The sequence below is a fragment of the Vicia villosa genome, linkage group LG3 (assembly GCF_029867415.1).
Source record: "Vicia villosa cultivar HV-30 ecotype Madison, WI linkage group LG3, Vvil1.0, whole genome shotgun sequence".
Classification (NCBI taxonomy): Eukaryota; Viridiplantae; Streptophyta; class Magnoliopsida; order Fabales; family Fabaceae; genus Vicia; species Vicia villosa.
In genome coordinates, this window is record NC_081182.1 from 133859492 (window position 1) to 133873761 (window position 14270).

At 36.0% G+C, this 14270-nt stretch overlaps 1 protein-coding gene across 1 annotated transcript; it reads right to left on the bottom strand.

The window, feature by feature from the left end:
• Positions 1-8907: 8907 nt before the first annotated feature.
• Positions 8908-10164, bottom strand: LOC131659001 (uncharacterized). The gene has a single exon (XM_058928247.1). The coding sequence runs from the start codon at positions 10162-10164 to the stop codon at positions 8908-8910; it is 1257 nt and encodes a 418-aa protein (XP_058784230.1).
• Between the last annotated feature and the right edge of the window lie 4106 nt (positions 10165-14270).

The following is a 14270-nucleotide window of genomic DNA, read 5'->3' on the forward strand; positions in this document are numbered from 1 at the left end:
GCTTTCTAAGGAAGAGAAAGAAAGACAAAAGATTTAGATCAAGTGAAGTGTGTTAAAGATGAAGAAGGTAAAGTTTTGGTTTAGAAAAATGATATAAAGGATAGGTGGAAGACATATTTCTACAACTTATTTAATGAAGGATGTAATATCTCAATGGACTATAGTAGGCTCGACATTAGAGAAGAGGACCAGAACTATAATTACTATCGTTAAATTCAAAAGCAAGAGGTAAAGGAAGTGTTAAAAATGATGAGTAACAATAAGGAAGTTGGACCAGATAATATATCAATTGAAGTATGGAAAATTCTTGGAGAGAGACAGAGAGAGGTATTAAGTGGCTCACAAAACTCTTTAATGAAATTATGAGGTCAAAGAAAATGTCGGATGAATAAAGAAGAAGCACTTTAGTTCCAATCTATAATAACAATGAAGGATATACAAAATTGTGCAAACTATAGAGGAATTAAACTCATGAGTCAAACCATGAAGTTATGAGAAAGAGTTATTGAACATAGACTAATAAAAGAAACTCAAGTCACTGAGAATCAATTTGGTTTTATACTTGGAAGGTCAACCATTAAAGTGATCTATGTACTACGACATGCGATGGAGCGGTATCAGATGGACCAACAAGACTTGCACTTAATTTTTATTAACTTGGAGAAGGTGTACGATGTAGTATATAAAGAGATTTTGTTGAAATCCATAGATAAGAAAGGGGTTAAGATTTCATATATTCGAGTTATCCAAGATATTATGAAGGGGTATCGACTAGCGCGCAAACACAAGGTAACAGACTATTTGCCCATTAAAATAAGTTTGCCTTAAGGTTTAACCCTAAGCCCTTACCTTTTTACCTTAATTTTAGATGTACTCACAAAACACTTACAAGAGGTAGCACCGAGATGCGTGATTTTTGCAAATCATATAGTCCTACTTGGAGATTCAAAGGAGGATTTAAATGAGAGGTTGGAGACTTGGAGACGAGCTTTAAAAACACATGGTTTTCGCCTAAGTAGAAGTAAGAAGGAGTATATGGAAGGTAAATTCTATAAATAAGAAACATTTCTAACCAAGAGGTGAAATTTGGAGACCATATTATTCATCAACTCACACAGTTTAAATATATTGAGTCTGTAATATAAAACGATAGAGAAATAGAAGGATGTGTAAACCATCAAAATCAAGTTGGGCGGCTGAAATAGAGGACGACTTCAGGGGTTCTATATGACGCAAATGTACCGCTCAAGCTGAAGGGTAAATTTTATCAGACTATGGCAAGACATGCGATGTGTTATGAGACAGAATGTTGGGTGCTTAAGAATCAGCACGAGAATACAGTAAATGTAGCATAGATGAGCATGATGCATTTGATGTGGGGTAAGACTAGAAATGATAGAATTATAAATGAAAATATTAGAGAGAGTGTTGGGGTAGCACCTATAATCGAGAATATGGTGGAAAATAGACTTAGGTGGTTTGGGCATGTAAAGAGAAGACTTGTAGATTTTGTAGTAAGGAGAGATGATCAGATGGAGAGAAGTCAAATAACTAGCAAAATAGTGTTGAAGTGTAATCCAAATTCAACACTAGTTAGTTTTCATTGAGTTTTAATTTGAGTTTCATTTGGTTATCATTTACATCTGGGTGTTAGTATATAAACCCATTGATAGTTGTCTTTGTAACAGAATTCACAATTTAATTTTTTTTTCAATTTGAGATAGAAATTTAGTCTCTCTCTTTCTATCTCTCTCTCTCTCTCTCTCTCTCTCTCTCTCTCTCTCTCTCTCTCTCTCTCTCTCTCTCTCCCTCTCTTCTTTCTTTCTTCTTCTTCTTCTTCTTCTTCTTCTTCTTCTTCTCCTTCTTCCATCTTCATCTTCAACCTTGTGCCTAAACAATTGGTATCTAGAGCTCCGGTATGATTCATATGGAAACACGAGTGTACATGGGGCATGTGTAATTAATTTCATTTCTTGAATTCGCATTTAATTTCCAATCAAAATCAGAACAAAATCATATTTCTTGATTCTCCAGGATTGGGAAACACGAGTGTTGGTGAAATCTAAGTGAATTTACATAAGAAACAAGATGAATGACAAAAATGGTAGCTTGAACACAAAGCTTCTAGTATTTGATGGAAAGAACTTGAATCAGTGGATGATTCATATGTGTGTGTTGTTTGGCGCTCAAGATGTTCTTGATCTCGTTAACGACAGTTACACAACAGTTGCAGCAGGTGCAATAGAAGGGCAAAGAAATAGGCAAAGGGAACTGAGGAAGAAGGATCAAAAGGCATTGTTCTATATCCATCAGCGTGTGGATAAAAATGTGTTTGAAAAGATCGTTGATTCAATAATGACAAAGGTTATGTGGGACACACTGGTACGATGCGTTGGTAGTGACGCATTAGTGAAGAAGGTGAACAAAGAGAAATGGACCTGGAACAGAAGGTTATGCCATGTTAGTATGAGAAGAATCTCAAGGCTAAACAAGATGAACATCGTTAGAGGCCTTCCAAATTTGATGTTTACTTCAGATGCTCTTTGTGAAGCATGTGCGAAAGGCAAGTTTTCAAAAACATCTTTTAGAGCTATAAACATTTTTTCTACCTCTAGGCCTCTAGAGCTCTTACACATTGACCTGTTTGGGCCTCTATCAGTGGAAAGAAGTATGGACTAGCTATCGTGGATGACAATAATAGATGGACATGGGTAAAATTATTAAGACACAAGGACGAGTCATACTTTGGGTTAGCTACCTTCTGCTGTCAAGTGCAAAATGAAAAGGATTTTAAAATTGTTCGAGTTAGAAGTGATCATGGTGGAGAATTTGAAAATAAATATTTTGAACAAATTTTTGATGAAAATGGAATTTCACATGATTTCTCTTATCCAAAAACTCCTCAACATAATGGATTTGTAGAAAGGAAAAACCGTACTTTACAAGAAATGGCCTGAATCATAATCAATGAGACAAATATGGTAAATTACTTCTGGGAAAAAGCAGTTAACACAACATGTTATATTCATAACAAAATCTCCATAAGACTTATTATGATTAAGACTTCCTATGAATTGTGGAAGAATATAAAGCCTAACATTTCTTACTTTCATACTTTTGGGTGTATCTGTTTTATGCTTAAACCCAAAGATATACTTAAAAGGTTTGATTCTAAGGCACAAAAGTGCATCACGGTAGGATGTTGTGTCTTCTCAAAAGGCTACAGAGTGTGCACCACTGAAATACGAATTGTTGAATAATCAATTCATGTTAAGTTTGATGATAAGCTTGACTCTAAAAATTCAAAGCTAGTTGAAAAATTTGCAGATTTGGAGATTACATATACAGACTCTGAAGAAAAGGATTCTGATACCAAAGATTCTTGACGTTCTCAATCTGAAGCGACTAACACTCCACCACCTTTGAAGAAGCATAGGCAAAGATCATCACATCCCGAGGAATTGATTCTTGGTGATAAAGTTGAACTTGTCAGAGCCATATCTTCATTCAGACAAGATGAAGACTCACTTCTAGATCCGGTGTCTATCATAGAACCAACATCCATCATTGAAGTTCATATAGTCTGTGAATGGATTCTAGCTAAAAATTAAATCAATCCTCTAGAAATGATGTATGAGATCTGGTACCTAGACCAAAGGAAAAACATATTATTAGAATCAAATGGATATTTAGAAATAAGCTGAATGAGCAAGGAGAAGTGGTAAGAAACAAAGCAAGACTGGTTGCACAAGGCTATAATCAACAAGAGGAAGTTGACTGTACTGAAATCTTTGCACCAGTGGCTAGGTTAGAATCTATCCGTCTTCTTATTTCCCTTGCAATTAATCACAATATTGTTTAGTATCAAATGGATGTTAAGAGTGCATTCTTGAATGGTTACATTACAAAAGAAGTTTATGTTCATCAACCTTCTGGTTTTAAAAATCATAAAAATCCTAATTTTGTTTATAAACTAAAAAAAATATTTGTATGGCCTGACACAGGCTCCTAGAGCATGATATGAAAGACTAAACAATTTTATTTTGAAAAATGGTTTTACAAGAGGGATGGTCAATATAGCTCTGTTTTGCAAAACATGCAAAAATGATATTCTGGTAGTTCAAATTTATGTTGATGATATTATCTTTGGTTTTGCTAATGCTACTCTTTGCAAGGAATTTTTGAAGTCTATGCAGGTGGAGTTTAAGATGAGTCTAATGGGGGAACTAAAGTTCTTTATGGGGATCCAGATCAATCAAAGTTTAGAAGGAACTTACATTCATCATAGCAAGTATACGAGAGAACTTCTGGAGAAGTTTGACTTATCATAATGCAACATGTATTCTTTAGAAGGATGAAATAGGTAAACAAGTATAACATAAATTATTCAGAGGTATGATTGTTTTTCTTATGCATCTAAATGCTTTTAGACCCAACATTTTATTTAGTGTTTACTTATGTGCGAGATTCCAATCAGATCCTAAAGAATCTCACTTAACAACTGTTAAGCGAATCTTTAGATATCTGAAATCTATTACTAACCTTGGCTTGATATATAGAAAATCAAAAGAGTGCAAGTTAGTAGGATATTGTGATGCTGATTATGCTGGAGATAGACTTGTAAGAAAAAGCACCAGTGGAAGCTGTCAGTTTCTCGGTGGAAATATGATGTCATGGTCCAACAAGAGGCAATCTACAATAGCGCTATTAACAACAAAAGTTGAATACATTGCAACCTCTGTATGCAGCATGCAAATACTCTGGATGAAAAGCCAACTAGAAGACCATCATATTAAGGAAGGTAACATTCCTATCATTGTGATAATACCTCTGATATTTGCTTATCTAAGAATCCTATTTTACATTCAAGGGCAAAACATATTAAAATTAAACATCATTGATATTCTATAATCTCTTTTAATATTTTAATTAGATATTGACCAAAACTATACACACTGAAATAATTGATAAGTTTAAAGAAAAAATTGTTATCTAGTGTTGAATCAGCTCTAGGCTCCAAGTGTTCTTTTGAATTTGTTCTATAATTTCTATGTTTTATGTGTGGGATAATAATAATAATAATAATAATAATAATAATAATAATAATAATAATAATAATAATAATAATAATAATAATTATTATTATTATTAAAATGAAAATAATGATTAATAGTAATTTTATATGCCAAATTATTAATTAATGGGATAATTATAAAAAATAATAATAATTTGATAATTAAAATATAGTGAGATAAATAAATTTAAAAAATACAAAATTTTTATTCATTTTATGCTAAAAGTTGTTAAACAACTTAAAATTTTATATATATATATAAGATATTAAAATAATGTTTTTAAAATTCTTACCTTTTACACTGTTGCTGAAATCATAATAGTGATATAGTTTTTATTTTCAAAAAAAATAATAATTTTGCAATCTTTAATTTGAATGGATCAGTTTTGGATCTGATTCTGAACCATGTTGGCTGAAATTAGTTGAATCCGATTCAAAATTTAAAAATCTCAAAATCGAGAAATTAACCTGATACCCCCACAGTTATACCTGACACCCTCCAAACTGTATGAGATCAAAATATCTAAATAAAAAATTTCACAATTTCTCAAAATTTACAAGAGATTATTGAAAAATTTCAAATTACAAGGGCTATACCGGAAATTTGGAGGCGATTACCGAATATTTCACGAAATCATAAGAGTTTTCGGTGATTTTGAGAAATTTCCGGTAGAAATTCACTGAAATTTCAGGAAGTTCCAGTATTTCTTATCGGAAATTTCAAAATATCAAGTGCTTTTTTGGGGCATTCGTACAGAAAATTTTGAAATTTTTGGTAGTTCATTTTTTTTTGTAAAATACCGGAAGTTTTAGAATTTCCGGTAGTTCACATTTTTTTAGAAAAATACCGGAACTTTCATAATTTGCGGTAGTTCATTTTTTAACTAATTTTTTTTGCCTTATTTATTTGTTTGAGTGAGGACCATGGGTTAGAGACGGTTCCATTGCGGGCAGACATGTATATAGAGCAGAAGCTCGGGCCCAGAGGGATGAGGTAAAAAATTTCCTGCTACGGGCTGGAAGACATCCTCCAACCGGTTCTCACCGAAAATGGTTGACTTAGCATACACAGTTCCGCACACTCCGACGCCAGACTGCTAGAGTTGCTACTACAAAGGAGACACCTATACATGTGGTTGTGCCTAAGCAGGTACTTGTGGAGGAGCCAGTTGTGCTTGTACTCGCTGTGGAGGAGGTAGCTATGGAGGTACCAGTTGCGCAGGAGCCAGTTGTGGAGGTACCCGTTGTGGATGAGCAGGTATCCGATGTAGAAGAGCAGGTACCCGTTGTGGAGGTGGTTGTTGAGGAGGTGCTTGCGGCGGTGGAGGAGAAACTAGCTGGTTATTTTAGCCTATGATAGGTGCACTAACATTTAGTTTTTTATTTTTACTTTGTTATTTGAGTATATTAGTTATTTGTTGGATGTCATATTAATCATTTTTTTTATTTGTTTAGTGCTAGATATACGAGCATTTCCCCCACATCTTTGATAGGAGACTGCAACATGTCCCATCGAGTGCTCCACTTGCGAGGAGATGGAAGGGTAGGCAGACGGTTCGTGATGGTGTTATGGAGTACAGGAGAAGGCTTCATGCTTTGATAGTAGATGATGTCGTCTGGACACCATACTTTGCGCGTCGTCCCTATTGCCCATTAGACAACGCAACATTGTATTCAGTGCGTATGAGGTGGGAGAACCACGCGGCTAGAAACCTGCCTGTGATGTGTCTGCGACAGTTTGGTTTTGTCTAGGGCATCCCTCGTCTAATACATGAGTCTCCTACTGGTGGGATTGACAGATGGTTTCAGAGTCACATCATCAGCTCTGCCCGTGAGATTATAGCTAGCACAGTTGCAACATAGTATCCTTCACAGTGCGAGGATGATTACTTGAAGTGGTATCACAATATATCACACCCTCGCCTCATACCACCGACTGGAGGGGGCTTTGTGATGTTCCGGGGGCCTATGTAGGTGTATTATATTTTACTTGTATTATATTTTGCCTATGTGTATGTGTATTTTGTAACACATACTTCTTATTACCGTACTTATTTATTGCATAATATTTTGAGGATTACATGATTCAAACATGAACACAACATAAAACACTACAGCAAACATAAATTAAAAAACACTAAACATGAAAACTTAGATACTACCAGATGATTATGGACGTTTCAACATCTTCATTGTGTCGTCAACAGATCTCGTTATCTGCGCATCCAACTCGATCGGACCTTTAGTTATCCTACGTCGAAATGATTTCCACATGGCCTTGACATCTTCGTCGGTGTTCAAATCAATCAAGTTGTTTCACCCTCCCATTACTATCAATCCAATCTTCACGAAACTCAATCTTCCTCACCCTTCTGTTATCAGTATCAGACAATAATTTATTCAACTTGTCTGTCAAATTGGTAAGAGATGTGGCGCTATTTGGAAGTTTGAATTCAACCGGAGAGTTGTTTCCGTTGAAATACACTTCCGCCTTAGTAAAAAATTGAGGAAGAGGCATTTTTTTAGATGTATTTTTCTATAACATATGCCCCTACTTATACACATGGCGATTCATTCTAGATCACACAAATTTGTTGGTGCAATCAGAATCCTGATCGTTAAAAAATTCCAAATGACTATACAACCGAAAATTTCAATATACCACTAAATTTCCGATACTCAATGGCAAATTTGAAATATCCGATAAAAAATTATTAATATAGGAAATTTCAAATGTACTTATCAAAAATTTCATTCTGAAAAATTATTTCCCCTTCATCTATTTTTTATTTATTTATAATCTTTTTCATTTAATATCATTTTTTTACAATAAGGCATTTAACGTAATGTACTATATTATTGCATTTATTAACAACAAGGTATGTAAGGTAATGCATATATTTACTCTTCATGTTTCACTCAACTACATCATCAGGAAGATGGATTTGATTACTAATGTGAACTAGTTCGAAGCAATTGAGAGGCGGAAATTACCACCAAAGATGGTTTATGACTACTATGCTTCAGGAGCTGAGGATAAGGATCAATGGACTTTGAAATCAAAATGCATTCTCAATGGCTAATTCACTTTTTCCAACTCTATGTGAGTACACTCTCCTCAATTTCTTTCATGAATCTTTTTCCCCATGTGACGTGTTTGTCACATGTCTCTCTCGAATACAAAAACATTGTATGTGATGTGTTTATAAAAGGATTTTATTTGCAATATGTATGCATTGTAGGTTAAATCCTTCTCAAGCTCTTATTCTCCATCGTTAATAGCAAAGAGAGACGAAACAGCATGGAGATGCAAGGAGAAATGCAATAACAGGAAGGAGGAATGCAAGAAAAAATGCTGAAAATGTTGTAAATGAATGCAACAAGGAGGGTCTCTCGTGAGCTGAGTTTACACTGAAGAATCAGACAAGAAAAGATGCATGATAATGATAATGCAAGAGAATGAAATTATGATTGATTGAATCAACGTACGAGATATTAGTGATTCTAATACATGAATTATACTGAATTTAACAGCGAATATTGCAGTGTGATTCAAAGGATATGTAAGGTATCATATATATTGCAGTGTGAATTATACTTATAAAGTGTTTTAATCAACCGATCAAGTCATAATTACAATAAAATCACCAACCTCATTAATTCACTTCCATCTTTCCATAATGTTGAGCACCTTCATACTAATTACTACAAAATGAAAACAACTTTCACATTCATAGTTTGCATCATACAAAGTGCATAAGCAATAAATTGTTGTAAACTACTATTACACAAAATTAGGAAAAACAAGGTGGTTACAAACCAACTAATGAGTACTATGGCCTACTGCCAAATCTTGCTTCTTTAAGCTCACATATCACTTTTTCAAGCTTTTCAATCCTCTTTTCAAGATCAAATTCCACATCTAATGTAAAAGGATTAACACATTCCTCTTTTTCCCCATTTCTATCACAATATTGACTATTAATTTCACCCACATTTGATGATCTAAAAGCACCAAATTCATGACTAGATAAAGCCTTTCCATTTTCAACTACTTCATCATCAGAACTTAATAGTTCATAAACTAACAAATGATCTTCTTCATCAGAACTTGATATTTCATAAACAAACAAATCATCCTCTTTATCAAAACCTTCCCTTTCATGTTTCTCAACCTTCACTCTCTTGTTATCTCTTTCCTTATTTAATTTCGATTGCTTCCACCAATCATAGTATCTAGAAGTAACACCGGGCTTGTTAGAGCACAACTGAATGATCAAATCAATATCCACCAATGCTGTTGGCTGGCTATAACTCACCCAAGGATCCTTCTCACAAAAAGCAACATTATCTGGAATGTCTTGATCCATACCAAACTGCATAGCGACACGATGTGGTAAGTACTTCTCACTACATCCCATACCAACCAACTCACAGGCCCTCAAACACATCCCAAACGAATGTAGCTCTTCTTCTAAATAAGGATTATAACATTTCCACATATCTTTTTCATTATAAACTTCAACACATGGTGAATTCTCGTATGGTTGCCACAAAAAACCATTTCCAAATCCTGCACAATCCAAGTCCTTTTTCAAGTTTTTATTTTTAAATACTTTAACACCACCCCATCTAGCCACCTCTGGTAAACCATGGCCTATTGTATAACGGCGTGGTTTAAGAGCTAAAAACCTCTCTAAAGCCCATACTTGAACCAATTGAAAAGGAGACCAAATAGTTACTCTTAAACTCTTCATAGTTGATGTGGTATTTTTTGTAATGACGCTATTAAGTAAACTCAAATCTCTATAAATACAAGCTAAAACAGCAGGTGCAAGGGCTATTCTATTCCCATGAGCTAAATGTATTGCAATAGGAACAACACTTTTCAAAATAGTATCATATGAATCTGCAGGAAAAACAAACCTTGATAACCAATAAACCAAAAAAGCTGCATGCTCCACATTGCTTTCAGTCTCCATAAAATACATCATCCATGCCCTCTGATACACTTTTTTAGATTTAGACTTATTAAACATTCTTCTTGCTTCCATTAACTCCTCTTCTGCTTTTACTTGCTCACTGTTCATAATAGGGTTAGAAACAGAAGAGCCCAAAAGAGAGTAACCAAAACAAACCTTTGTGTCTTCCAATGTTATAGTTGATTCTCCCCATGGGAAAACAAATGTATTAGTCTTGGAGCACCATCTATTGACAAGTTCAAGAATCGACTGATCATCCCTTTTGATATCATATGTAGAAGCTTTGATTGCATGGTATATAATAACATAATATAGCCATGTATAGGAGTGTAAATAATACAAGTTGAGTGTATATAATAGGATCACATATTTACTATATATAGTTACCACTACTGTAACTGTAACTTCACTCTTTTACCATAATGAGAACAAGTTTACTTTACTCTTTATCTTCTTCTTGTGATACCAACATGGTATCAGAGCTGTAAAAAGCTCTGGTGACCTTCGATCCGTTTCATCTTCCTCTATCTTGTTCAAGATTTGCAGTTTTCTTTTCTTCCTTCGTTCTTTCTTGAAGTTCTTTGTTCAAGATAGTTCTTTGCTCAATCTCTGCAAATCTTCTCCTTTTCCATGGATCACCAGAGCTACGCTGATTTTGCCACAAACTCTGCGAATCCTTTCTATCTCCACCCTAACGAAAGCCCTGCCTTGATTCTCGTTGCTCCACCTTTGGACAACAAGAACTACCATACATGGTCGCGTTCGATGCACATCGCCTTGATTTCGAAAAACAAAGAGAAGTTCATCGATGGATCGTTTCCAAAACCATTCGTCACCGATCCTCTGTATGCTCAATGGATCCGATGCAACACTATGGTGCTCTCTTGGATTCAACGATCAATTTCTGATTCTATCGCGAAGTCTGTGTTGTGGATTGATTCGGCTTCGGGAGTGTGGAAGAATCTCAAGATTAGGTTTTCGCAGAGCGACGTGTTTCGCATTTCCGATATCCAAGAAGAACTTTATCGCTTCCGCCAAGGTACACTCGACGTTTCTGAATACTTTACTCAATTAAAGATGCTTTGGGATGAACTTGAAAACTATCGTCCTCTTCCGTTTTGTACTTGCTCTTTTGCCTGTTCTTGTGGTGCTGTGGATTCGGCTAAGGTGTATCGTGAGCAAGACTACGTTATCAGGTTCTTGAAGGGATTGAATGAAAAGTTCGCTCAATCAAAATCTCAAATCATGATGCTGTCACCACTGCCCTCGATTGACAAAGCTTTCTCTCTCGTAATTCAACAAGAGCGAGAATTGAATTATGCTTCCCCAGTCGAGTCTGTTAATCCTGAGGTCACAGCCCTCCATGTTAAAGCTCAGCAATGGAAACAAGCACAACCTCCAAAGGGAAGAGGAACATTTCCATCAAAGGGCACTAACCGGGTCTGCACGCACTGTGGGAGAACTAACCATACTATAGAGACGTGTTTCCAAAAGCATGGCTATCCACCTGGATTTTGGCAGAAGAACAAAGGTCAGAATGCTCAAAATCCTACACATGGTTCTCCACAATCACAAGCCAACAATGCCTCCAATGGTTCAATGTCTGCAGAATCTTCTCCAACTTCTGCGTTTGGTTTCACTCAAGAGGAATTTCAGAGCCTTCGAGCCTTACTTCAACAATCCAAACCCACACCTGCTGCAAATTCAATCACTACTTCACCTCTGGCTCTAAACTCTCAAACTCCTATGAACATTGGTAAGCATTCTAACATTTGGATCTTGGACACAGGTGCCACAGATCACATTACTTTTGACCTTGCCAATTTCTCTTCTTATCATACTATTGTGCCTGTTTCTGTATCTTTACCAAATGGATCCCACATTGAAGCCTCTATTTCTGGAAATATCTCTCTCAATCCTAATCTTACTCTTTCTAATGTCCTTTTCATTCCTTCATTCCATGTTAATTTGATTTCTGTTGCAAAACTCACTTCTAATCTAGCTTGTCATCTAAATTTCTCTTCCAATACTTGTCACATTTTGCAGAACCTTTCGAAGCAAACGATTGGTACAGCTAAGCTGCACAGAGGGCTTTACATCATAAACACTACTACTCAGTCATTTTGTTGTAATGCTCTTATTTCAAATTCTTTTGAGACTTGGCATCTTAGGCTAGGCCATGCTTCAGACTCTTGTATAGATACACTAGCTAAAAGTTTTCCTCTCATTCCATGTAATAAAAATACTATGGCTCCTTGTGATTCATGTCACTTAGCAAAACAGAAAAAGTTGCCTTTTCCTAATAGCACTACCTTTACTTCTGCTCCTTTTGAAATTCTCCATGCTGATTTATGGGGACCCTTTGCTACTGCATCCATTCATGGTCATAAATACTTTCTCACACTTGTAGATGATTTCTCTAGGTTCACATGGATAATCTTTCTCAAAACTAAAACTGAAGTAACCCAAAGCATTATTCATTTCATTGCATCTGTAGAAAATCAGTTCAATACATCCTTAAAGTGTTTCAGATCAGACAATGGTTCTGAATTTCTTCCCTTATCAAATTTTTTTCTGTCCAAAGGAATTTCTCATCAAAAATCTTGTGTAGAGACCCCTCAGCAAAATGGGGTGGTTGAACGCAAGCACCAACACATTCTTAATGTAGCTAGGGCACTTACCTTTCATGCCAACATTCCTGACACCCTTTGGAACTATAGCATTAAGCATGCTGTTCATCTAATAAACCGGATTCCTTCTCCTCTACTTAAGAACAAATGCCCTTATGAGCTCCTTTTCAATACTTTCCCTGTGCTAATCCACTTAAAAATCTTTGGTTGTCTCTGTTATGCTTCCACCATACAAGCCCATAGAACAAAGTTTCAACCAAGAGCTAGGAAAACAGTCTTCCTTGGGTTCAAAGATGGTATTAAGGGTTATTTGCTTTATGACCTTTCTTCTCATGAATTGTTTGTATCCAGAAATGTTGTTTTCTATGAGAACACTTTTCCCTTTAAACTTACTATTAGGCATATGGACAATACTCTGCCTAGACCATTGGACAATCCTCTTGTTATGGATGATTTGTCACCTGTTTCTAATGGTCCCTCCTCTTCTCATGTCCCATCTATTCTCACCAGTCCTACTCCTGCATCTACTCCTAATGTCATAGACTTTGACCCTAATGACAACCTTGACCCTCTCCCATCAACATCACCCCTGTCTCAGCCTACTTCTTCACTGCCTCAGCCTATTTCCTCTCAAGCTGCTACCTCTGTACCTTCTCTGCCTGTCCCTTTTGTGCCCGTACCCTCAAGAAAATCCACCAGATCTAAACATCCTCCTTCTTATTTGAAGGATTTCCATTGTACCCTAATGTCTTCTAGTCCAAAGTCCTCAGCCAATGTTCCCTATCCTATTTCAGATTCTCTCTCCTACAACAATTGCAGTCCCTCATACAAACACTTTTGCTGCACCATTTCTGCCACTTCTGAACCTAAAACATACCTTCAAGCTTCCAAACTTGATTGTTGGAGAAAGGCTATGGACTCTGAAATTTCTGCTCTTGAGACAAACCATACTTGGACTGTTGTGGATCTTCCTGCAGGTAAAGTTCCAGTTGGATGCAAATGGGTGTACAAAGTAAAATATCTTGCTGATGGTACCATAGAGAGATACAAGGCCAGGCTCGTGGCAAAGGGCTATACACAACTTGAAGGAGTAGATTACTTTGATACATTCTCCCCTGTTGCTAAGATTACTACAGTGAGAGTTCTCTTGGCTATTGCTGCAATTAGAAACTGGCATTTGGAACAACTTGATGTGAACAATGCATTTTTGCATGGAGATCTCAATGAAGAAGTTTACATGCTTCCTCCTCCTGGCTATGGCAGTTCTGATCCTTCCAAGGTTTGTAAACTCACCAAGTCTTTGTATGGCTTGAAACAAGCCAGTAGACAGTGGCAGGCAAAGTTATCCTCAGCTCTCTTTGACCTAGGCTACAAACAGTCTGAAGCTGACCATTCCCTCTACACCAAATGCAATGCTCAACATTTCACTGCTCTGCTCGTCTATGTTGATGACATAGTCCTTACAGGTAACTCCTTCACAGAGATCTCCAATGTCAAGAAGTTCTTAGATCACAGATTTAAAATCAAAGATCTTGGTCAACTCAGGTATTTTCTTGGTTTAGAAATTGCAAGATCCACTTCTGG